We start from the raw sequence: 25,864 nt of genomic DNA, 5'->3' as shown, positions 1-25,864 counted from the left end.
GGCCTATAGAATACTTCCAGTGGAATAACTGCTCCTTTCTTGTTCGTAACTTCCACCCATATTGACTCTAGAGAGGATCCTGCTACATTATCCGCCCTTTCTGCAGCTGTAATAGTATCCCTGACCAGTATCGCCACCCCTCCTCCTCTTCTTCTGCCCCCCTCCCTGTCCCTTTTCAAACGCTGAAAACCAGAAATATTCAATATCCGTTCCTGCCCTGATGTCAGCCATGTCTCTGTGATAGCCACAATATCGTAGTCCCATGTACTCTCAGTTCATCTCCTGATGCTTCTTGCATTTAAGTAAATGCACTTTAGCCCATCCACCTTACTACTTTTATAGCCTGTACTCTGCTTCTCCTTCCTCAAAGCCTCTCTACCTGTTAGATCTGACATTTCTGCATCCCCCTTCTTCCTCTGACCTACTCCCACGGTTCCCATCCCCCTCGCAAACTAGTTTAAACCCTCCCAAAACACCCTAGCAAAGCTGGCTGCATGGATATTGGCCCCCCTCAGGTTTGGGTGTAACCCGTCCTCTCTGTACAGGTCCCACCTTCCCCAGAAGAGATCCCAATGATCCAAAAATCTAAAACCTTCCCTCCTGCACCAACTTCTCAGCCACGCATTTATTTGCCATCTCCTCCTACCCCTACCTTCACTATCAGGTGGCACTGGCAGCAATCCCGAGATTGCTACCCTTGAGGTCCTGTTCTTCACCCTTCTGCCTAACTCCCTAAACTCACTTTTCAGGACCTCATCCCTCTTCCTACCTATGTCGTTGGTACCAACATGAACCACCACTTCTGGCTGTTCTCCCTCCCGCTCAAGGATCCTGTGGACCCAATCAGAGACATCCCAGACCCTGGCACCTGGGAGGGAACATACCATCCGGGATTCATGCTCACTGCCACAGAACCTCCTATCTGTTTCCCTGACTATCCAGTCCCCTATCACTACTGCCTTCCTCTTCTCCTCCCTTCCCTTCTGAGCAGTAGGACCGGTCCCAGTGCCAGAGACCTGGCTACTGCTGCTAGGCCCCGGCAGGTTATCTCCCTCAACAGCCTCCAAAGCAGAAAACCTGTTACTGAGGGGAACAGCCTCCGGGGTCCTCTGCTCTATCTGCCTGTTTGTTTTCTTTTTCCTTTTCCCTCCCCTGACAGTCACCATTCTATCTACTTCCTGGACCCCAGAAGTACCTGCTCTAAGAGGGGGGGGTGACTGTCTCCTGATGTACAGTATCTACATAACTCTCTCCATCCCTGATGCTCCACAGTGTTTGAAGCTGCAACTTCAGCTCATCAATTTTGAGCTGAAGTTCCTCCAGCCTCAAGCACTTACTGCAGATGTGGCCATCGTGGACCACAGCAAAGTCCACAAGCTCCCACATCAAGCAGCTGCAGCACACCACCATGTCCTCATCCGAACTAATTCTTTTTTTTCCCCCTACCTAGTTTTTTCCTACTTAAATATTTCTAACAGATAACAGGTAAACCTTACCTTTACTTACCAGCTACTCACCTGCCTCACCCCTTTAAGGTGGTGAAGAAGGTGAACGCACAATTGCCTTCATTGGACGGGGCAGTGAATACAAGATTTGGGACATCATGTTAACAGTTCTGGAAAGATTGGTGAAAGCACACCTGGAGTATTGTGTGCATTTCTGGTTTTTTGTTCCCTGGAGCAAAGGAGGCAGAGAAATCACGTTATAGATGTTTATAAAACCGTAAAGGGCACAGATAAGATGGATGGTTACAGACCTTTTCCTCGAATAGTGGAGTGTATAACTAGAGGGCATAGGTTTAAGGAAGAGGGGAAATATTTAAAGGGGACCTGAAGGCAGGTCTTTCACACAGAGGGTGATTGGTATATGGAATAAGCTGCCAGAGGAAGTGATCAACATTTAAAATACATGAATAGGAAAGGTTTAGAGGGATATAGTCCAAATGCAGGAGAGCTCAGGAAGGCACCTTGGTCGGCATGGACGAGTTGGGCCAAAGGGCCTGTTTCTGTGCTGTATAACTCTGTGACTCTTAAACCTTGCCCTTCCCTGAGACTGGAGTTGTGGTGATGTCAATGAACAAATTTCAGTGAAGGCATCTTTATTTAAGTGCAGGTCTCTAACATCTAATCTCTCTCTTCCTTGCTGTGGTTCAAGTACATGAATTGCTTCTTAAACCCTCAAGGTGGAAATAGTCTCTTACTGAAAGCTCTCCTCTCCAATTTTCCTCTTCAGTGTGACCTCTGCTCCTTCTGCTGATTATGGTACATTTCATGGAGGATGCAACCAAGTATGGAGGTAACTAATTTTTGCTAAAACCATGAGGTCAGCATTAGGCACACAACTTGCAACAGGCATTATCAACTTCAGCAAATGCATCTACTGGTTACTGGAGATACTTGAAAATAGATCTAGTGGTGTTCCTTTTTCTGTGCCTGCGTTCAGTTGTACAAGGGAAAGAGGGTTGAAATACTGAGCAGCCTTGGCGACATGACGGCACGGTAGCATAGCAGTTAGCATAACGCTATAACAGCGCCAGCAATCAGTGTTCAATTCCCGCCGCTGTCTGTAAGGAGTTTGTACATTCTCCCCATGACTGCGTGGGTTTCCTCTGGGTGCTCCGGTTTCCCCCCATATTCCAAAGACATTCGGGTCAGTCGGTTAACATGCGTGTAATCGGGCAGCGTGGGCTCGTTGGGCTGGAAGGGCCGGTTACCGTGCTGTATAAATAAAGTTTTAAAAGTTTTACAACTTTGAAGATAGTTGTGTTTAGGATACTGCCCTGAGGAACTCCAGCAGTGACCTCCCATGGCTGCAAGTGTTGACCTCCAACAACCACAACCACTTTCCTTTGTGCAAGGTATGACTCCAGCCACTGCAGAATATTTTCCCTTCATTCCCATTGACTCCTTGATAGCACAGTCACCTCAACTTTGGATTTCAGATCATGCTTTTGAACTACGGTTCTGAAGAATTCCAAAGCCGAGCGGTCTTGGCATCGGTATGTCACTTGGCATTGGTGAGTCACTGCCTCAATAGCACTGCTGATGATACCTTTCATCATTTTGCTGATGAGACAGTTACCATCTATATTGATTCAGTAAAATTTCTTAACAAAATCTACATAATTTTTCTCTAATATACAGTATATTATCTGTATCCTAGCAAAAAGACAGCCTTCATAAAATGAATCAGCTTTTATGTGAAAGCTATGTCCCACACACAATCTGTGATTCATTGGATTAGAAATTACCCTTAAATGATCGTACATCACATTAGAAACAATATGGTACCGGCATCACATTCTGCAACTGTTCTGGTAATGTTTCATTCATGCACATCATTAAGTTCAAGAGAGAATTAATTGATTTATTTCAAGGTAAGATATTACATAGAAGCAGAAAGTAAGGGAAATAAATTGTACATACATAAAAGAGCTCAAAACTATTGCCTCTAAGTGTATTTTACATGAACCATTACGTAGAATCACAGAAAGATTATGACACAGAAAAAGGCCATTCAACCCATCATATCAGTGCTAGTTAACAAATAACAGCCCTTTGCCTCTACAGATGCTGCATGATCAACTGAGTTCTTCCAGCAGTTTATTTTTTACCCAGCCTAAGCCCACCTTCCAGCATTAGGTCTGGAACCCCACAAGTCACAGTTCTTCAAATACACATCCGGGTACTGTTTAGACTCGATCATCCTTTCCTCCCACTTACCATATATTCCTTTGCCTTGTTGCAACTCTCCAAATATACTGCCTCGCAGTTCTCTGGAATAAATTCCCTTTTTGCATCTTATTTTTGTCCTGCAGTCTAAAGCTTTCCATCCTCACTGTCAACCACACCAATATTTTTTGTAAACATCTACAAACTTCTTTATCATATCCCCTATGTTTAAGTCTGTCATTAATATATATCACTAAAATCAAGGGACCACCTGTACAGCCACAAATTCCCCTGTCAAATATGAAGCCTTATTTCAGTCACTAAGCCAGTTTTGGATTCAGTTACCCCATAACTGCCTACCACTATCTCTTACCTGCATCTACCTATCACCAATCTGCACCCACCCCGCCTCCCCTCTTCTGTCCACCTATCACTGCTCTGTTTTTCTCCCCTATATATTGGGCTTCCCCTTTTCCTATCTTCAGTCCTGTAGAAGGGTCCTGACCCGAAACGTTGACCATCTGCTTTTCTCCACAGATGCTGCCTGGCCTGTTGAGTTCCTCCAGCATCTTGTTGTTTTTTCATTTGGATTCAATTCACCATACTCCCTTGGATCCCATGGGATTTTACTTTATTGACCAGCCTATCATGTGGGACCTCATCTAAAGCTTGTTGAAATCTATGTAGACAAATTCAAATGCCTCCTAACAACCCCTTTTGCTACTTACACAAAAAATTAAATCGTTAGTCAAACACAACCTTCCTTTAACCTCCTATTTAAGCAGTCCCTTGGGATTAAGGCTGACTTATATCCACACTACTTCTGTTGGTTCTGAGATGGCTGATGAGGTCAATGCAAGATCCCCAGACTCTGTTGCAGGTGGCGTAGGTGTTGCTTGACATGTCAGGTGGGTAGGTAGTTTGGCAAGTGCTGTGTTCTACCTGCCACTTGTGCTGGGCTTCTGTGTGCTCCCAATGAATCAACTTGAGGTTCTCAATGTTCAATTCTCCTTCTCTATTCTATGTGGTCATGGGTCAGGAGTCACTGAGGATGTGACATTTTCTCAAGGAGGTTTTCAGAACATCCTTAAATTGTTTCCTCTGTCCACCTGGTATTCTCTCGTGACACAGCTCAAAGTGCTTGCTTCAGCATGTTTTGGTACTGGGCATGTGAACAACGTGGTCTGCCCATCAGAGCTGGATGAGCGTAATTAGAACCTCAGTGTTGTGGATTGGAGCGCAGGAGAGTACACTGATATTGGCTCATTTCTCCTGCTGGTGGACTTGGAGGATCTTGTGAAGAAGTTGGAGCATTTTGCAGAGCAGTTGGTGCTACCTCTCCAGTGCTTTGAGGTGTCTTCAGTAGTATGGTTGAGTAAAGGACCGGAGCAATCACACAGCTTTGCTGACTAAAATGGTACCTTTCTAAGTAAAGATTTATTCTGTACCTCGGAGTCTGCCCAGCACTGATGTTAAAGTAACTGGCCTATAATTACTTGATTTATCCCTCCCTCCTTTTTCATAGAACAGTACTTTGTTAGTAGTCTTCTAAACATCCAGCTCCAGTCCTGTAGCCAAAGAGAAAGAAAAATTGTAGTCAGAGGCTCCACAATCTCCTGCCTTGCTTCTTGTAACAACTCAGGATATATTTCATTTAGGCTTCACAATTTATCCATTTCCAAAGGTGCTAAAAGCCCTTAAACACTCCCTCTTTTACTTTGCTTATCCCATCCAACATTTCACACTCTTTCACCTTAATGAAAACACTAACATCATTCCCCTTTTCTGTGAAAATAGATACAAAATATTTATTAAGAGCCTTACCACCTCTCCACCTCCAAACACAGGTTACATTTTGGGACCCTGACCTCTTTCCTTGGTTATTTCCCTGCTCTTATGCACTTATGAAAGATCATTGGATTTTTTTTAGTGTACAGTGACCATCAGTTGATAGAAGATAAAAGCAAAATTTTTCTCAGAAACATCTTGTTGCATTTTTCCAAAATAGATATATAATCAGAATGAATGGGAGGACTTGGTCAGCTAAGAAGTGAAAATGAGATGCAAGAGACTACAGACGCTGGAATGTGGAGCAACAATCTGCTGGAGGGACTCAGCGGGTCGTGCGGCATCGGTGGGGGGAAAGGAATTGGCGACGTTTTGGGTCAAAATCCTGCATCAGGGCTGAGAGTGGAGAGGGGAGATAGCTGCTATAAAGAGGAGAGCGGGCGTGGTGAGACGGGAGGCTGAGGTGATTGGTGGACTGACGAGGGGTGAAGGATGACAGGCAGGTCGAGCCTGGTAGGTGAGGGGGAGGGGTTGGGAGACAGAGGCAGGGGGATGATAGATGGAAAGGAAAAAATTGAGAGGCAGATGGAAGGCAGAAATGAAAGCTATGCTCTTTGCCTTCTGTGCCTGAGACAACATGGTAGGCAGTACCTCTGTACCATTTTGTACAGTAAAAGAGAACACATTAACATAGGAGTATAAAATACTTAAAGCAATAAATGGATTCCTGATTTCACACAAAGAACCTAACATTGCATAATGGGAAAAGTAGGGTTGATCAGACCGAATGCACATTTTCACATGATAAATGGTGCAGAAACAGGATATTCAGCCTTACCACACGAAGCTAGTATGTGCTTTGCTCGAGCCACGTTCCATCTTTCCTCAGCTAATTCTGTCAGCGTAACCTTTCACTCCCTTCTCCCTTACAGAGTGGGAAGCCGAGTTGACAGAATTTCCCCCTTTCCCAATCTGAATACGGTACGTCTAAAACTATAGGCCCAATGGCAGTCGTAGGTACAACTGGAGCGCGTGAGGCTTCGCTGCATCTTCTGGCTCCAGATAAACTGAAAATAGTGGGGACTATCGCTTGCTTATCACTTTGCCTGGGTTGATTAAAATGTCAGCAGGTGCTGAGAATATTATTGCAAAATTTTGCCAGCAAAATAGTCAGAAATGGAAGTCAAAAAATCTGAGTCAAATATTGAAAGCAAGGACCAGATGCCATTAGCACTTTCCTACAAACACAAAAGGTGAAAAAATAAACCGTACATCCATTAGGAATTGTTAGACATGGGACATCCTTCGGGAGTTAATATGGATAGCAGCCATTAATACAGCGAGAACTAGTCTAAAAACTAAAATGTTTACATGTAACTCAAAAGCAGTAATCAAGCAGTGGCAAAGATGTGACAAAAGAACAGACTCAGAGAGACTGTAATAAAGGCGTCAGAAGATGGGGTGAGGTTGTGAAACAGGGGAGTGAGATTACTGTGAGAGTTAAACAATGTTTCAGTGAAGGGACGATGAAGTTACAATAAATGCAGTGAGGAATTAATGAAAGGTAATAGTGAGGATACTGTGGAGGTTATAATGAGGTGCAATGACTGTGTAATGAGTCCAGAAAGCAGCAGAATTTATTTTAAAGGAGGAATATAAAATGATCATTCCAATCTGTTAATTTGGAGAAAGGATCGTTACTGAGGATATAGCAATTTCTGGCACTCAGTTTTCATTTTCCTGAATTATCATTGATCTATTCAAAGTTTAAAATATTTTTATATTTTCTACTAAACCTCCCTTGATTATAAACTGTAAGTTGTGTCACAAGAAATTGATACTTTGGGGAAAATGATTGAAAATAAAAATATTAGTTGACCTAGCATCTACTGCTTTTTAGGAAGAGAACTTGCATCCCCGTCATCCTTTATGTAAATAGATGCGTCCTAACTCCAGAGGGGAAGTCATGGATTCTGCATTTAGGTGGCAGCGTTTCAGAAAAATATAAAAGGTCTGGTCTCATTACTTCACTTACCTGGAAAGAAATGCAAATTTCGCAAATGCTCTTTGCTTCCTTTTATTTATTTTATTTCAAGACTGAAGAGATATAAAGGGCAACTGAATTTTTCTGATTTGACTAAAAATGAGAAATCAGCTGAGCACCAGCGCTTTTCACAGTTTTCCACGCTGTGGAACAACATTGATTCATCAGGATATTGCCTGGAATAGAGGGCTTTATTATCAGGAGAGATTAAGTCGGCTGGGTTTTTTCCCACAGGAACACAGGAGACTAAGGGGTGAGCTTATAGAGGTTTACAAAATTATTAGGGGCATGGATAGAATAGATAGTCAGAGTTGATGGAGGATCGCGGAGTCTGAATTTAAAGGTCATGGGTTTAAGGTGAAGGGGGGGCATTTAAAGGAGATCAGAGGGCAGGTTTTTCACATAGAGTGTCATGGGTATATGGAATGAACTTCCGAGGGGGTGGTAATAGACAGATACAATTGCAATATGTCAAAGGGATTTTGACAGGTGCTTAGATAGGAAAGGCATGAAGAGATATAAGGAGAAATGGGATTAAACATAGATAGGCATCACAGCTGGCATGAGTGAGTTGGGCCGAAAGGCCTGTTTCTGTGCTGCATGAGACTCTATGAGATGCCATTGTCTGCAAAGATATTAGTCTACTGTTTCACAGCAGGGGCTCACTCGAGAGATATACTTTGGAAAATGACAAGGCAATCTCTTTTATTGACCCTTGTACAAAGATGCTCTACTAAACAATGTCACATCCATCAATGATGTAAGGACATTGAAACCAACCATTGGGTGTGGGACATTGTGGTTTTGCACTGTTGTAAATCACGCAGGCAAAACAATAGATGAATGTTGTTTAAGCTCACAGGATCAGATCAAGGAAGGGATTAAATGGCCATCCTGTCACTTAACATACAGCTAATGGCATATTCCTGTAACTTAATGCACAGTTAAAAGACATTTGTTCTGTCAATCAACGTCTGACGTGTTAGTCGATCCAGGGAGCTGTCCCTCCATACAGTGATAAAAAATCTGTATTTTGAGTGTCTGGGGTTTTGTGCTCAGAATCCTTCAGACCATCCATGGGTTTTTGAATATTCAGAGATATCTTGTCAGTTGGGATGTATCCCAAAGTAAATATGTAATTCTACAGTCACTTGTCTAAAACCAAACATGTTGAAGTAAACAATATAATTATAACCATTGTAACTGTATTTAATCACCTGCTGTTATCTTTGTCCATATAAAGTATAAAACCTCAATGTACTTTGAGTTCGGTGAGAACCTTTCGAGATTTGTCCAAGAGAGATTCTTCCAGAATGCCTGCTTGCCGCGCTAAATAAAGACATTTTACATCTACAGCTCTGGCCTCTAAGACACTTCCACAATATTATTGGAGAAGTCTTTGCAGGAATTGAACCTATAAAGTGATGGCACCATAATTCTAAACCACGGTGGGGTGTGATTTGGACAGAAATTTTCAGGTGGTGGCATTCTCGTGCAACTACTGCCTTTGTCCTTCAAGGCATGAATGGTCGTAGGTTTGGTGGGCACTGTCATGAAAGCCTTGGCAAATGGCCGCTGTGGATCTTGTCAATGGCACAGAGTGAAACATGGTGCAGTGGTGATAGAGGGAGGATGTGCTTCCCTTGAAATGAGCTGTTTTTGAGCTGCTGGTTGATGTTGCCCATTGTGGGAGCTGCATATGTCACATCAGGGACAGAGAGGTAATCAACACCTGCTAGAAAGAACATGATGAAAACCACCTCAAACATGACTCTTTCTTTGCTATAAGTGCCCCTGACTCTCTCCCACCACAACCTACTCGTTCAGCCTTCCCACCACTCCTGACTGACCAGATGGAAAAATGGCGATATCCCAACCAAAAAACAACAAGGTCTCAGGAACAGATGGATCCGTATTGAAATCCTAAAACTCAGAGATAAAGAGTTTCAGTAATAAATGCACAATCTCATTATTCCCATCTATACCTCAGAGATCCTGTAATCATGGCCACTTTCAACAAAGGACATGTCCTACTTTGGAAATTACACAGGGCACTCCCTGCTGTCTGTCACCGGGAGAGTCATGACCAAGGTCCCTCTGAATCACCTCCCCTCAGTGGCCAAAGAACTGCTCCCCAAATCACAGTGATGATTCCATCCATCTGAAGCTACTGATAGACATGATCTTCACTGCACAACAACTCTAAGAAAGATGCAGGGAGCAGTACCAGTCACTATCTATGGCTTTCTTATGACCTCACTGAAGCACCAGTAGAAAGGGACTATGGAATACTCCACACAAGTTTGGCTGCCCACAGAAGTTCCTTTCCGTACTTATTCATGCTCCACGACAGCATACAGATATGATACTAACTGCTGGGTCTATAAGAGAACCGACCTCAGTGAAAACTGGTGTAAAACAAGACTGCAGCATTGCCCTAACAATTCTCAATCTTCCTCACCACAAAGTTGCACCTCACCTCCAACAAGAGTGGAGCTAAACTTCGGAACTAATGGGAAACTATGTCAACTACACTCCAGAGCCAAGGTCACCTGAACCTCAGCAGTCGAGCAGCAGTTTGCAGACGATGCTTGCAATTGTGCACACTGCAAGGTTGAGCTTAAAGCCATTGTTGGTTTGTTCACTTAAACATATGAGGGTTGGACCTTACACTGGAGAACTGCAAGACATAGGACCCTACCAACCTCCCCCTTCTGAATCTCGTGGCACTCTGACAACACAGGTTTATAGTGAGATCCAGGAAAATGTGAACCACTTCCCATAGCTGCCTCTCAGGAGGTAGGTGTTGGAGTCGCGCATCATGGAAACAGGCCGTTCAGCCCATCACGTTCATGCCAACCAATAGGCAACCCTCCGTATTAGTCCCATCTTCCAATCCCTTTTACGCCTTTTTCAAGTGCTCATCTGGACGCTTCTTAAATGCTGTCGGCAACTCACTGCCGGGGAGAGTGGTGCTTCCATCACTCTCTCTGGCAGTGTATTCCAGGTACTCACCACTCTCTGGGTGAAGAAGTTTCCCCTCAGATCCCCTTTAGATCTCTTACCCCTTACTCCTAAATCTATGTCCTTTAGCTTTATCTACCTCTGATAGGGGGGAAAGTTTCCTGCAGTCTATCCTATACGTACGTCTTATAATTTTATATACCTCAATCATGTCCACTCTTAACATAGAACACAGAACAGTACAACACAGTACAGGCCCTTCAGCCCTCGATGTTGTGCCGATCTATAAAAACTTTATCCATATTCTATTTATCCCCTTCTCTCCTTCACCTCCCATGACCCTCTATTTTTCTTTCATCCATATGCCTATCTAAGAGTCTTGTATCAGCCTCTACCACCACCCCCAACAGTGCGTTCCAGGCACCCACCACTTTCTGCGTAAAAAATCTACCTCTGACATCCCCCCTGAACTTTCTTCCATGTACCTTTAGTATTGGCCATTACTGCCCTGGGGAAAAGATGCTGGCTGTCCAATGTATCGATGCCCCTCATAATCTTATACACCTCTATCAAGTCTCCTCTCATCCTCTGTCTCTTTAAGGATAAAAGCCATAACTTGCTCAGCCTCTCCTCATAAGACATGCTCTCCAGTCCAGGCAGCGTCCTGGTAAATTTCCTCTGCACCCTCTCCAAAGCTTCCACATCCTTTCTATAATGTGGTGACCAGAACCTCCTCTGCTCCAGGGAGAACAGACCCAGCCTCTCCAGTTCCTCCTCATAACTAAAACACTTCATCCCAGGCAACATCCTGGTGAATCTCTTCTGCACTCTCTCCTCTAGTGTGGTGAACAGAACTGCACTCCAGCTGAGGTCTGACCGATGTTGGATAAAGTTGGAATATAACCCCCCTGCTCCTGTATTCAGTGCTCCAACCAATGAAGACCATTATCCCATACACCTTCTTAACCACATTATCTACCTGCGCTTCAGGGATCTTTCAACTTGCACACCACTTGCACACCTCAATACTCCCTAGGACCTTAACAATTATGGTGTATGTCCCAGTCTCATTGGTTCTCCCAAAATGCACCACCTCACATTTATCAGGTTTAACTCTAACTGCCATTTCTCAGCCCCTTTCACCAACACATTGATCTCACCCTGTAGCCTAAGACTACCCTCCACACTGTCAACAACTCCACCAATCGTCATGTCATCTGCAAACTTACTGATCATGTCACCTGCATCCACGCCAAATCATTCATATATATTACAAACTGCAAGTGTCAAAGCACCAATACCTGTGGAACACCACAAGTCACAGACATCCAATCACAAAACAGCCCTCTACCATCACCCTCTGACTCCCATTGCCAAGCCAATTTTGAATCAAATTTACCAACTTGTCCTGGATCCCATGGGCCCTAAACTTTTGGACCTGTCTCCAATGTAGGACCTTGTCAAAGGCCTTAATGAGGTCCATGTGAATCACATCTATTGCACTGCCATCATCAATACACCTTGTTTCAATCAGTTTGGTCAGACAGGATCTGCCCTTGACCAAGCCATGCTGGCTATCTCTGATTTGTCCCTGCCTTTCCAAGTAATCATTAATCGTGTCCCTCAGAATTTTTTCCAATAACTTCCCTACCACTGACATTCGGCTCACAGGTCTGTAATTACCAGGCTTTTCCCTGCTGACTTCCTTGAGAAAGGGAGCCACATTTGCCACTTCAAATCATATAGTACCTCGCTTGTGGCCAACGAGGACTTAAAAATCTGATCCAGAGCCCTAGTAATCTCTTCCCTTGCCTCCCATAGGAGCCTGGGATAAATTTCATCTGGCCTGGGGATTTATCCACCTTTAAGCCTGCTAAGGCATCAATTAGGCACCTAAGGCATTAAGGCACCTCCTCATTACTTATGGAAACCTGCACTAGAACTTCACCTCCCCCTTCACTGAATCCTCGAACTACAAAGTCCCATTCCTTTGTGAACATCGAAGAAAAGTATTCATTTAGGGCCTCACCTATACCTTCCGGCTCCATGCACACATTGTCCTTGTTGTCCCTAATGGACCTTATTTTTGCCCTGGTTATCGTTTTGCCCTTAATATATTTATAAAATGCTTTTGGATTCACCTTGATCCTATCTGCCAGCGATATTGCTAATTTCCTTTTTAAGCACCTCCCTACACTTTTTATACTCTTGACAGCCCTCCGCCATCATTAGTTCTCCATACCTACCATATGCTTCCTTTTTCCTCTTTATCCAACCCTTGATATCCCTCGACATTCAGGGTTCTCTGTAGTGTTACCCTTGACTTTCACCCTGACAGGAACATGTTGGCCCTGACTCTTGCCATTTCTCCTTTTAATGCTTCCTCTGTGCAGATGTGGACTTATCTGAAAATAGATGCTCCCAGTCTACCTTTTCCAGGTCCTGTCATACTCCAATGAAATTGGCCGCCCCCTATTTTAAGGCCTTCATTCCTTGTCTATCCCTATCTTTGTCCATAATCACTTTGGAGTTATGGTCACTTTCTCCAAAATGCTTCCCCACTGATACTCCTTCCGGTTAACTGGCTATACTTCCCAAGACAAGGTCCAGTAATGCTCCTTCCCTGGTTGGTCTATCACACTCTGTCAAAAAGGGGTTATAGTACCGAGGATTTCAAGTTCTCAAATAGTAACTGGGATTTCCTTAGCGCAAAGACAACCCAGTTAATATTTGGGATATTGAAATCCCCTGGTCATATAACCTATTTTTTAATCACCAATTGCCTACATATCTGTTATGTCTGTAATACATGCCCAGCAAAGTGATGACGCTCTTCACCTTCCCGTCTTATCAGATTCCATAATCTACAACCCTTTGTTGACTCCACCTATCACCTGTCGCCATCTCTACTTTTCCTTCCCAGCCTGGCTCCAGCTGCCTATCAACCCCCCTCACCTGGATTCATCTGTCACTTGCCAGCTCTTGCCCCACTCCTGCCCCTCACTCAATCCTGGGTATGTCCCCTCTACTCTTTCGGTCCAGATGAAGGGTCTTGACCAGAAATGCTGACTGTCCATTTCCCTCCACAGATGCTACCTGACCCACTGAGTTCCTCCAGCAGCTTGTCTTTTTTTTCTCCAGATTCCAGCATCTGCAGTCTCTGGTGTCTCCCCTAACTTTTGTTTTCCTCTCGGTTACTGTACCTTCCTATCTGAACATCTACTCTGAGCCACATTCTCCTAACAACTCAGTTCCCCAACGCACTCGCAAAACTCCCCGCAACCTCCCCCCAAAGCACTAGCAAACCTACCTGCACTGAGGCCCCTGTTACACTCATTTTAGGGAGGCCACATCATTTGCCTGCCCATCATCAGACTCCTGAAAAAGACACTCTTCTCTGAGCTCTAACAATGGGAAGAGGTTGCCAGGTGAACTGAGGAAAAGATTCAAGGACATGCACAAGGACTCCTTAAAGAAATGCAACATCCCCACTGAACCCTAAAAATCGCTGCTCCATGCTCAAAGTGGAGAATGAGCATTCCAGATGGTATTGAGAAGTTCATGTGTCTGGAGCACACAGAAGCAGGATAAATGGTGGAAGGAGCGGACGACCTAACAAACTACCCACCTGCTCTGTCTGAGGAAGAGTATGTGATTTCTGAGCCTCGTCAGCCACCTTAGAGCCCATAAAACTGGAGTGGAAGCATGACCCTTGATCCCCAGGCATTTCCTGAGGAGGATAGGATCTGTAGAGAAATGCCTACCAGCTGCAGTGTCTGAGTGAGCTCCTTGCTGACTTTCCAACCTGCACTTTACAATGTGGGCCTGAGGAAGGAGCTGGAAGTTGGACACCCATTCTCCCACCGGGCTCAGTACTGACTGAAAAGGGAAGTGTGGGTAAGTGGTGTGTAGTTGTTCAAATGCCTCGGGTAGAAGCAATCAGCTAAGGAGGAGGAGGAGGAGGTCTCAGGCTTCATTGATCAAGGTCTCATTGATCTCTCGAACGGCTCTACCTTGTAGATTTTCCGTGGCAGCCAAGTTTCAAGGATGATTGGTCTTGTGAGACTACAAAATAAACTGCAGTCGTGGGAAAAAGTTGTAGGGTTGGAAGTAGGTTTAAGTGATGCAGTGCTGGTGGCCTGCTAGAACAAGGGCTCGGTGGGCTGTTATTATTTTACAATGCAATTAAAACCGCAATTAACTCATGCTTAATTTTTTGTAATCACCTAATTAATTCCTATTGGCTTCCTAATCATTAGTCAGTCCTTATTAAAATTTTATGATGTTAACGATGTTGATTATGTTATGTGATATCAAGTTTTCAATTATAATCTTAATAATGAACATAGCTACTGGGGAAGCTTATTTTTTGCATATTGCAATTAATAAACTGGTCAAAATTCTGTAATTTTTATTTTTTTTCCATCCATGATTTTGAGCCATTCTTATTTATTGATTTTTTTATTTGAGACTTGACCAACTTACTGAAGGGTTGGAAGCATTCCTTGCGGGTTTGAAAGCTCTTATGGGCTCAAAAAGGGTTGACAAGTGTGATCTTTGAGGGAGTTCCTTCAGGCAATGCCCTTGACTCAACCACTGCAGCTGCTCCATCAATGACCTTCCTGTCAGAAACTGCACATGTTCATGCCATGCACATTTTCATATATATTTCATATTTTGTTAGGTTATTCAGCCCAAAGTCTATGCTGGCTTGCAGAACATCCCGATCAGCCCCATTATTACCCTGTATCACCCTCTTACTTCTCAGTAACCTATCCTCTTGCATGAACTCTCTCAAATTCTCCTGCCACCCAACTCCACTTGAGGCAACATGCAGCAGCCAATTAATCTATTAAGGAGCAAGACTTTGGGACGTGGGAAGGAACTGGAGACACGGAGAACTTGCAAATTCCACACAGAGGGCACAGGTCAGGACTGAACACAGTTTGCTGGAGCTGTGCATCAGCAGCACTACCTGTTGCACAACACTGCCACTCAGTGATAATACATACCAATTCCAGCCCAAGCCTGAATGATGTCCAGATCTTGCTGCAGATGGAAGAAACTGCTCTGCTATCTGAGATATGGTGGAGGGAACTTAACACTAGGATTGGCAAAGATGTGCCGGTTGCTAGTTTAATTACTGGAGTGGAGCATTGAATTTTTGCGCTTTTCCTATGCTGAAAGCACATGCGTGTCATGGACTGTGGGGTGGGTGGTAGTTTCTGAGTCTCCTGCACTCTCCCTGCCCACTATCTGTTCTTCAGATCCAGGATTTCCTGCTGACTAAACAGTCGTACAGTGTGGGACGTAGATAGGAAGGAATGGGGTATAGAGAGATGGGGAATAGTCCATAAAGAGAGAGTTAGTGAGGGAATAGAGGTAGAGGGATGGGAAAGACAGAGAGTGGGGTCTGAAGGAAGAGGAGGTGGGAGGAAAGAGAAAGAGAGAGTGTGGGGTTAGGGGGCTGCTTCAATTCACACAACAAGCTGAGCTTTCAGTGAAAGGAGCTGAGTGGCTGAGAGGAGTCAGGGGGCTTATCGTCCACCCCTGTACTCTGCTCTCTGCCACCTTCTCTTTCACTTACTTCTCTCTTTCTCTGCCTCTCTCCTCTCAGTCAACCACCTCTCCTGTTCTCCATCCCTCCACGTTCCTTTCCGCTCCCTCTCCCTCGGCCCCAGCCCTCCTCTACTTTCCTCTTTGTCCCACCTTCTACCACTCTCACCCCCTTTCTCTTCTGTCTCTCCCTCCCGTTCCTCTCCTCTCCCACCCCTTCCTCTCCTCCCTACCACTCCTGCTTCCACTCACTCCATCTCCCTCTCACCCTCTCCCTCCCAGTACTACCATCTCTCCCACACACTCCATTTCTCACCTCTCCGTCCCTCCCTCTCCACAATCTCACCCTCCCTCGCCAGTCCCTCCCTCTCCTTTCACTCCTCTTCCAACATCCCTGTTCTCTCTCCATTCTACCAGTTCTCCCTCTACTGTCTCGACCAGTCCTTCTTTCTCTCAACCACTCATTTTCTCTCCCCCACCCACTCTCTCCCTCTTCACTGCTCTTCTCTGTCCCCATTCTCCCTCCCTGAAACTATCCCATGGTCTTGCCCTCCCCCCCATTCCTACTCATTCTCCCCAGCTCTCTCTAGCCCTTTCTGTATCCTCCACTCTCTCTCCATTCTCTCCCTCCCTCCCTTTTCTCTTTCCCATCTTCCAACTCCCTCCAACTACCTCTCCCCTACTCCCCTTCTCCTATTTTCTCTCCCCTCCCCAACTCTCACCCACTGTCTCCTCAACTCTTGTCTCCTATACTCGTCTCCTTCTCTCCTCCCTAATAGTCCCTTCTCTTTCTCTACCACAATTCCCTGCCCTTCTCTTCACGACACTCTCCCCCTCTTCTCTCCTAATCACTCTCCCCCACTCTCTTCCCCTATTTCTTTCCCCGACAACACATCCTCTCCCCCACCACTCTCTCCACTCCCCCACTTTATCCTCTCCCCTACTCTCACTCTATTTCATCAAATGGCTGTAAAGGAGGCCATTCAGCCCATTGAGTCTATGCTGGCTCTCAGACCAATCCCATAAGTCCCATTCGCTCACTTATATCCCTGTGACCTATTCTTCTACAACCCCCTTCCCCCTGATTCTCGCACCATCCACCTACATGGGGGGTACTTTACAATCACCAGCTAACCCAACCAACAGCATTCCTTTGGGGTGATAGAGGACCACAGCATCTGGTCAAATGTTACTCTTTCCTCCACTCCCTCTCCCCACAACTCCCTCTCCCCACCACTCTAAACCCTCTCCCCACACTCTCTCCTCCAGCCCACTTTCTTCCTCCCTTATTCTCAGCCCCCCCCCCCTTTCTCTTCCTCTCTCTTTCTTCTGCCTTCTCCTTCTCCACAACTCCAAAGAGATTCAAAGGCTGAGATGTTTGGTCATCCTTTTTCTAGTGTTATTCCAACCAGAGGAGGTTTTCCACCTGATTCCCATTGACCTCATTATTACCAGGTCTCTTTGATGGTCCCTCAGTCAAATGCTGCCTCTGCCTGGTGAGAATGACAAGATCAATGCAGTAATTGACCATAAGCAGCATTGAGGAGTCCTGGTCCAGGTAAATACTATCTAGCAACAAATACGAAAGTAGAAAGCTTTTCGTAACCAATGATTACTTTATCACCAGAAACAGGTACTATGATATACACACCAAGGACAATAGCCAGAGGTAATGTCTAATGTATTCCATGTACGCCTGTGTCTAATTAGGACCTGTATGGGATAAAGATACCAGTAGGAAAGGAAATCTCCTGGAAAGAGGACACACAACCAGTTTCCAAATATTGGCGAGTGTAAGAATACCTTGAAGGAGTCTGATGAAAATCCTACAGAGCAATACACTGCACAGCAAGCCAAAGCAAAATGTAAAACTGCAGCAGTTGCAAGAAGCCAGTAATCAAGAGCATTGACAGACCTTTCTGCAAAAGCTGATGTGACTGTCACAGATACCAGGGGAAGGAGTATCAGGGAGCAGGGGCAGAACATTCTGTTGGGGGGAGGGGAAGATCCCTTATTTGGAGATAAGAAAAGCAAAGAGAATTTTTGTGAATAGATCTAAGGGTGATATAAAGTTGAACACAAAAGGTCTTTTATAAATGTAGTAAACAGGTAAACAAAGGAAGGGCAAGGTTAAAAATGTAAATGAAAATAAATTGTGCAGAATTCTGGATTACAAAGTGAGATTCTTAGTGGGTGACATCAAGCTTGGTATCTGGTCCATAGATTTAAATCCTATCGTGCCAAGTAGCCCCATCTATTGCAATGAGTGGTGCATCTGGTCAAATTATTTAGTTGTATTTACCCCTGTTGATCCATGCCAGATCTCTGCATTTGCTTAGATCCAACCAATTGAATTCAATGAAGTCAATTTGAAAATAAGTATCCAAACTAAAGTAAAAATAAACAAAAAATGCTAGAAATACTCAGTAGGTCAGGCAGCATCTGCAGAGAAACAAAGTCAAGCTTTCAGGTCAATGAACTATTACCACCAATCAAAATATTAAAGATATGACAGGTTGTAGGCAAGAATAAAGGGAAAGGAAGGCAGCAGGGGTAGTAAGAACCATGGGGAATCTCTACGATAGGATAGAGTCAGAGTAATACAGAAAGGCAGGAATAATTTATATGACAACAAATGAATTCTGATTAAAAGCAAAGGTTAAGTGAGAACTTGGGTTGGATGGTGTCTATTTTCTCGGGCTATGAATAACCTTAAGTCTCTAATTTGCCATCCATGTCACATGCACAATTCTGACATGGTGTTCCTGAGGTCAGCTTAGTAAATGGATCAGCATGTGTGCACTTAATGTTCACTGGAACGAAATAGACCAGGCAGATTATGAAGTCTATCAGCATGCAATACCAGGACTGCCACTTTGGAACCCCAAGCACCACCTTAACCCTCCCTTAGCCTCAGCAAAACACAGGTTAACATAAAGAACCTGCACGACAGTCTAGTTGCCAGATGATTTCTTCTAGCTGTTGCTGCAAGTCTACAGTTTCTATTCTTTGTTTAGTTGTTTTCAGTTGTGAAGTGACACAACATGATGCGTTGTGCTAAATTACATTTGCTGACTGCTGCGCAAGCCAGTTGCTCTCATACCTGGGTGCATTCATAGACATTCCTCTTGGGATCCAGCCTGACTGGCATCGCTGGTGGAAGAGGAGGGAGGATGAGAGGAGGAGGTGCGCCTAGCAGGAGACCATTTACACCAGATGTCCAGGTTCTCCTACCTGAACCTCAATGAGGAACAGAACGTGAGGTGCCTGCATTTCAGTAGGGAGCACTCTTTGAAGTCTGCCAGTTGCTCTGGCACAATTCTAAGGAAATTGGAATTGGTATTGGAATTGGTTTATTATCGTCACTTGTATCGAGGTACAGTGAAAAACTTGTTTTGCATACCGTCCATACAGATCAATTCATTACACAGTGCATTGAGGTAGGACAAGGTAAAACAATACAGAATGCAGAACAAAGTGTCACAGCCACAGAGAAAGTGCAGAGCAGGTACCCAATAAAGTGCAAGGTCATAATGAGGTAGATTGGGAGGTCAAGAGTCCATCTTATTGTACTAGGGAACTGTCCGAGAGTCTTATAGCAGTGGGATAGAAGCTGTCCTTGAGTCTGGTGGTACGTGCTTTCAGGCTTTTGTATCTTCTGCCCAATGGGAGAGGGGAGAAGAGAGAATGTCCCAAGATAGGTAGGGTCTTTGATTATGCTGGCTGCTTTACTGAAGCAGCAAGAAGTATAGACAGAGTCCACAGAGGGGAGGCTGGTTTCCATGATGTGCTGGGCTGTGTCCACAACTCCTTGCAGTTTCTTGCGGTCTCGGGCAGAGCAGTTGCCATACCCAGCCGTGATGCTAGGACTGTACTGCCAATGGCCAAGAAGTTGACTGTGTATATGAAGCTCCTTGTACTCGTCTCCTTCCCGGCTGGTGCTAGGGACATTAGCAACATGTTGCAGTTGATATTCCATTTTTGTATAAGGTCACTATGGGCTTATGTTTGAAGAGAACTTAATTTCCATCCTTCTCTACTGCTAAATTGAATTTCCTTGATGCCTGCCTACTGCGTCTCTTTGCCTGCCCTGGTGCTCCTATAAAGAGCTACCTCAGTGGTTGTATCCTAGCTGGTGGAAGGCTGCTGACTTTCAATGACAGGGCACACACGTGGCCATGGAGAATGGACTTGATCATTTCTGGGCTTTTTGTAGTTCACAGTGCTACTACCTCACAATTCTAGTGACCTGGGTCCAATCCTGATCCTGTTATGTCTGTCCAGAGTTTGCACATTTTGTGACATCGTGAGCTGCCTCCAGGTGCTCCGATTTCCTCCCACATCCCAAAGATGTATAGGTCGGTAGATTAATTGGCTGCTGTAAATTGCCCCTGGTGAAGGGGGGAGCTGATGGGAATGTGGGAAGAATAAAATGGGATTAATGCAGGATTAGTGTAAATGTGTGGTTGGTGCGTGGTCTGAAGGGCCTGTTTTTATGTGATCGGACTCAACCACTGTGACACATGGAACAAGCCAATCTTGGGACTGCATCATTTGGGCATGGGCAGACTCCCTCTGGGCTGGCAGACAGACAACAGCAAGGGCACTGGCGGTGTGGCAAAGGCTGAATCACAGACTGTGAGGGGTCAGCAACCTTGTGCTCCATAGCCACTATAATCAGAGCAATGGCTCAGGAATCCTGGTGGAGATCATCGGATTGATGTAATACCCCGCAATCCCTTTCAACACTGATATTTGCAGACAGGAAGACAATAGTTTGACTCTGGGCTGACCTTGCATGACATTCATCTGAGCATGGAGGGAAGGAGTATGAAGATCTGGTGTATAGGGGCATTCATCCAAATTTTCTGTTGTGGGCCATGATCTTCCATTGTAGCCAGGTCCATGAAATTCTGCACCCTTTTTTCTCCAAACATACCTTTGCTCATTGCAGCCAAAACGTTCTATTTTAACTTCATCAATCCACAGGACTTGTTTCCAAAATGCATCAGGCTTGTTTAGATGTTCCTTTGCAAACTTCTGATGCTGAATTTTGTGGTAAGGACACAGGAAAGTTTGGAGAAAAAAGGGTGCAGAATTTCATGAAAAGAACACCTCTCCAACTGTTAAGCACGGGGGTAATCGATCATGCTTTGGGCTTGTGTTGCAGCCAGTGGCACAGGGAACATTTCACTGGTAGAGGGAAGAATGAATTCAATTAAATACCAGCAAATTCTGGAAGCAAACATCACACCGTCTGTAAAAAAGCCAAAGGTGAAAAGAGGATGACTTCTACAACAGGATAACAATCCTAAACGCACCTCAAAATCCACAATGGACTACCTCAAGAGGCACAAGCTGAAAGTTTTGCCATGGTCCTTACAGTTCCCTGACCTAAACATCATCGGAAACCTGTGGATGGACCTCGAAAGAGCAGTGCATGCAAAGCGGCCCAAGAATCTCACAGTACTAGAAGTCTTTTGTGAGGAAGAATGGGTGAAAATCCCCCAAACAAGAATTGAAAGACTCTTAGCTGGCTGCAGAAAGTGCTTACAAGCTGTGATACTTGCCAAAGGGGGAGTTACTAAGTACTGACCATGCAGTTGCCTAAACTTTTGCTTTGGGCCCTTTACCTTTTTTGTTAATTTGAAACTGTAAAAGATGAAAATAAAAAAGTAATCTTGCTTAAAATATTAAAGAAATGTGTCATATTTAACTTTATGCCTTTTGGAAATCAGGTCATCTTTTACTCGCTTAGCTATTCACAGTAACAGAAATTTTGACCAGGGGTACCCAAACTTCTGCATGCCACTGTAAGTGCATGCCAGTTAGTTGGTTCCCGCCCACTCACTTGATCCCCTCTCTTCCCACTGTGCCCCATCTTCCACTACAAAAGGCGTAGAAGTGTGCCAGTGAATGTTGTGCAGTACATGTGGACACTCTGAGTTGCAAGCTTCTGCTCCATGAAGCCACTGTCACTCACTCAGAGCTGTGTCTCAGTAATCAGGTGTCTTGGTTGTGCAGCTAATTATGTGTGAGCTGTGAGGTGTTGATGTGAGGCATAGAACATTGCCATTAGTGCAGGGATTAAGTGGAGACCATGTGTGCCGATTAGTGGAGGTAGTTGGTAGGTGAATGATGAATGTTGAGGTACTGTTGGGAGGACTTCAAGTTCCATTCATTGATATGGACCACACGTCGGAAGATGATATGCCACTCCATTCAAGTCTTCAGAAGCTAAGCACCTTCCCATAAATTCCATCTTTATCTTCTGCTCCTGTCGCCTTCTCAACATGTGCTCCTGGAGAGAGGGGACATCCCCACTCCTTTGCACTCCCCTACCAAGACCTCCAGTGCATCATCAGAAAAGCTGGTTCCTGTGCACTTTCATGATGGTCCATTAGAGTCATTGAGACATATTGCATAGGAACAGGCCCTTCAGCCCACTGAGTCCATGCCGACCATCAGCCAGCCGTTTACACTAATCCCACATTATTCCCATTGTTCTTTGGTATATGGTACCATTCTGAATAATCAGCCTCCAGCTGCCACAATGCACCTGCTCCTTAAAGGTTGCAGGTTAGATTTAAGCCAGGAAGTGACAACACTAGGCCCCCACTGATGAATGCAGTCAAGGAACAGTGTGCTTCGCACGATCTAAATACAGGAGTGGTTGTAGTGAGCAAGCAGCATGAAGTCAGCACTTCAAAGTTGCAGGCTAGTTACATCGTCATCCATTCACCCATTTTGGGTCCTACCAAATTTAGCCCCTGGTAATTCTAACTTACTCTGAAGGTCTGTGTCCTTGCTGATTCAATTATATTAATGTGAATGTCTGGTGAAGATTGTTATGGTCAGGTACCAGCTGGCTGTCACCACTAAACTGCACTTTTTAAATGCAAAACAAAATTTATTCACTGACAAGCAATGATACTAAATTCTGGTGATCAAGAATGAATAAAATTAAAGTTTGCTTTTTCAGCATTTATTAAGTAGCTCCACAGTCCTTGGTTACATGCAGAACATCACAGTCCCTTATTTTTTAGGTAATATATACAAGAATGGATTTTAATTGACAGTGATTTCACATTTTCTCAGCTAGTTCTTTAACCCAAGAAGCTTGCAAAGCAGTAACTGAATTACAATGCTCACAGGAATGTAAGCTTCCTCTAAAATGGATTTTTTTTATTAATGTTGCCAAAAATCTATCCTGGTCCTCTCCCTCAACCACCATGTCATTGTACTTTTTTGGACCTTTCTTCCAACTATTATTACATCTAGTCATGTTCACAATTTGTTATGAAAGACCCATCATTTTTGTTTAATATTACTTATAAATCGATCAACGGAAAACACTGATTAGTCAAAACCCACATTTCATGTATCAAAAATCATTTATTTGTCTTAGAACCACCTTTGTTCATACTACCAGTACTAACCTACAATAACACAAATAAACGGAATCTTTTGGGTAGCACAAACACTATGTTAATAACACAAAGGCAGAACCTGTAATTTCAAACCACAGATAACCATCTAGACATGGAGATTATAGATTATTCATCAAAGCTGGTTTTGTGTTTTGACATATACCGGCAATGAATAATGTGCGTTTTTAATTGCAGAATACTTTCAGAATGTGCCGCTCAAATAGCAGTTGAGATTAGAGTAATACCGATTTTTCTGTAATTCAAATTATATTTCAAATCTACAGCATTCATCCCCTTAGTATTCATATACTGCATTTTCAAATTACCAAAACTTCGGCTTAAAAGCGAGCTTTTGAAGAAGCGAAATCTCAAAGTCGGCCAAAGCGATTTCAGAAGCACGTTTCAGAACGGCGGGGCACGGGCGAAGGATCTAACCGTATCTCCCGAAGATCAGATACAGGAATCTGATCTCAGACAAGACTGATTTAAAAGATGCTTGAAGAATGGAATTCCGCAGGCGTGCGGCCGAAGTGAACCAATGTCACATCATCAAGCGTCAATCGATGATGAATGGGCGCAGAGCGATTCTACTGCGGAATGGGATACAGAAAATCCGTATAAGTCCCCCGCATATTGTTTAACTACAAAGATATATTGATTGGCCTAATCAGACCCAGGTATGGTGCATTCGTCTTTATTTACTGACAGATGTACTGAACAGATACATTTATTCCCCGACAATGCGACGTGTGTGTATAATATTGGAAACCCAATGTTCCAAACACTTGGTGTGGTTGCTAAGATACTACGTGGACAGCCTTGATATAACTCGATCTTTTGGTCGCTTTAAAAATACAGTATATGTATAGAGATAGAGAGAGGGACAAAAAGAGATGGTGCTTTAGTGACCTTACTTGTACAAGTGTGAGACTACGTGGTGATTCACAGTCATCTAAACCGGATTAGTTTCTGGAACGCCTGCTTGAAGTCGTCGTTAGACATAGTGTAAATGATGGGGTTGATGAGGGAATTTAGATAGCCCAGCCAATTGAAGATGTCAAAGATGGCATGGTGGAACCAGCAAGCTTCCTTGCAGATGGGCATCACCAGGGTGATGATGAAGAAAGGCAGCCAACACACGATAAACGCCCCCAAGATTATCCCCAGTGTTTTCGTCGCCTTCCTCTCCCTGGCCGCCAAGATCCGCTTCCTCTCCAAAAGAGCATCAGAAACTTTGATCTTGACGTGGTTCAGATAGACAGGAGACCCCCCGGCCTCGCTGGAAGCCTCGTTAGCTCGAGAGTTCACCGAAAGTGAAGAGGATCCCGGGGAGTCGGTTACCAGCTGAGCCGTGGTCAGTCTCTTGGCCGCGTTCTTTGGTGTCTGCTTCAGGATTCTGGACCTTGCCTCCACGTAGATTCTCCCATAGAGTGCGATCAGCAGCAGAGTGGGGATGTAAAAGGCTCCGAAGGTTGAATAGATGGTGTAGAAGATTTGGTCGGTGTTGACCATGCAGTCCGTTAGCCCCACCGCCTTGGCTTGTCTCCAGAATAAAGGCGGTATGGAAATACAGACAGAGATCACCCACACCGTGACTATCATCCCAGCCGCTCTTTCAGGTGTCCTCCGAGCCGAGTACTCCACCGCATCGGTGATAGCCCAGTACCTGTCCAAAGCGATCACACACAAATGCAGGATTGAGGCGGTGCAACAGGTGATGTCTGAGGACAGCCAGATATCGCAGACAACTTGCCCGAAACTCCAGGTGCCGCTGACTGTATAGACAATACTTATGGGCATCACCAGTAGGGAGACCATGAGATCAGTGACGGCCAGAGAGCCGATCAGGATGTTGGCGGGAGTGTGAAGCTTCCTGGTCTGGTAGATGGTGGCGATTACAAATCCATTGGACACTACAGTGGCCAGGGTAATGAAACAGAGGAGAATCGAGACAGAAATGCCCAAGGCTGTAATGCCACCGCCACCATGAGCGTCCAGCTTTGTGCTGCAGTTTGCATTCTTCGAATTGGTTTGTAGGTCAACGCTGTTTGGTCCAAGACATTCGGTGGAATTGTTCATCATTCTCAGCTTGAGGAATCACAGGATCGATAGGAACAATCCGCCGCCCCTGTCTGCTCGGCGCACACGTGCAGTGCTCCCTGACCTCCGGCGACACTCACGCTCACATCTCCGGTTGCCTCCAGAGCAAGGCACGGAGCCCGAGTCAAGTGCTGGAGCGGGGAACCGCCGGCACTCCGGCCACGCCAGGGTGGTCCGGAAATACGAGCTCGCCCGAGCAGCTGCTTCACAATCTAAACTTCTCCACGCTGAGATGAACCATCGTCAGGTGCTCCCTCTCACCCTACTTTAGAACAATTACTTCCCCCCTCCAGCGGTTCGAGGCAAGCTAT

General features: G+C 44.7%; 1 protein-coding gene across 1 annotated transcript; it reads right to left on the bottom strand.

The window, feature by feature from the left end:
• Positions 1-5,185: 5,185 nt before the first annotated feature.
• On the bottom strand, positions 5,186-25,535 carry LOC127567966 (5-hydroxytryptamine receptor 1D-like). Its single transcript, XM_052011208.1, has 2 exons — positions 24,368-25,535; positions 5,186-5,239 (listed from the first exon to the last, which is right to left on the bottom strand). Exon 1 carries the CDS (start codon positions 25,533-25,535, stop codon positions 24,402-24,404), a length of 1,134 nt encoding a protein of 377 aa, XP_051867168.1. The 3' UTR covers positions 5,186-5,239; positions 24,368-24,401.
• Positions 25,536-25,864: the final 329 nt, after the last annotated feature.

Source organism: Pristis pectinata, chromosome 3 (genome assembly GCF_009764475.1).
Source record: "Pristis pectinata isolate sPriPec2 chromosome 3, sPriPec2.1.pri, whole genome shotgun sequence".
Classification (NCBI taxonomy): Eukaryota; Metazoa; Chordata; class Chondrichthyes; order Rhinopristiformes; family Pristidae; genus Pristis; species Pristis pectinata.
Note: the sequence above shows the minus strand (reverse complement) of the source record. Positions and strands in the feature narration are given on the sequence as shown.

What these genes read in the sequence shown, in the direction of transcription:
- LOC127567966 (XM_052011208.1), bottom strand. Translation starts at nt 25,535, where the DNA reads ATGATGAACAATTCCACCGAATGTCTTGGACCAAACAGCGTTGACCTA.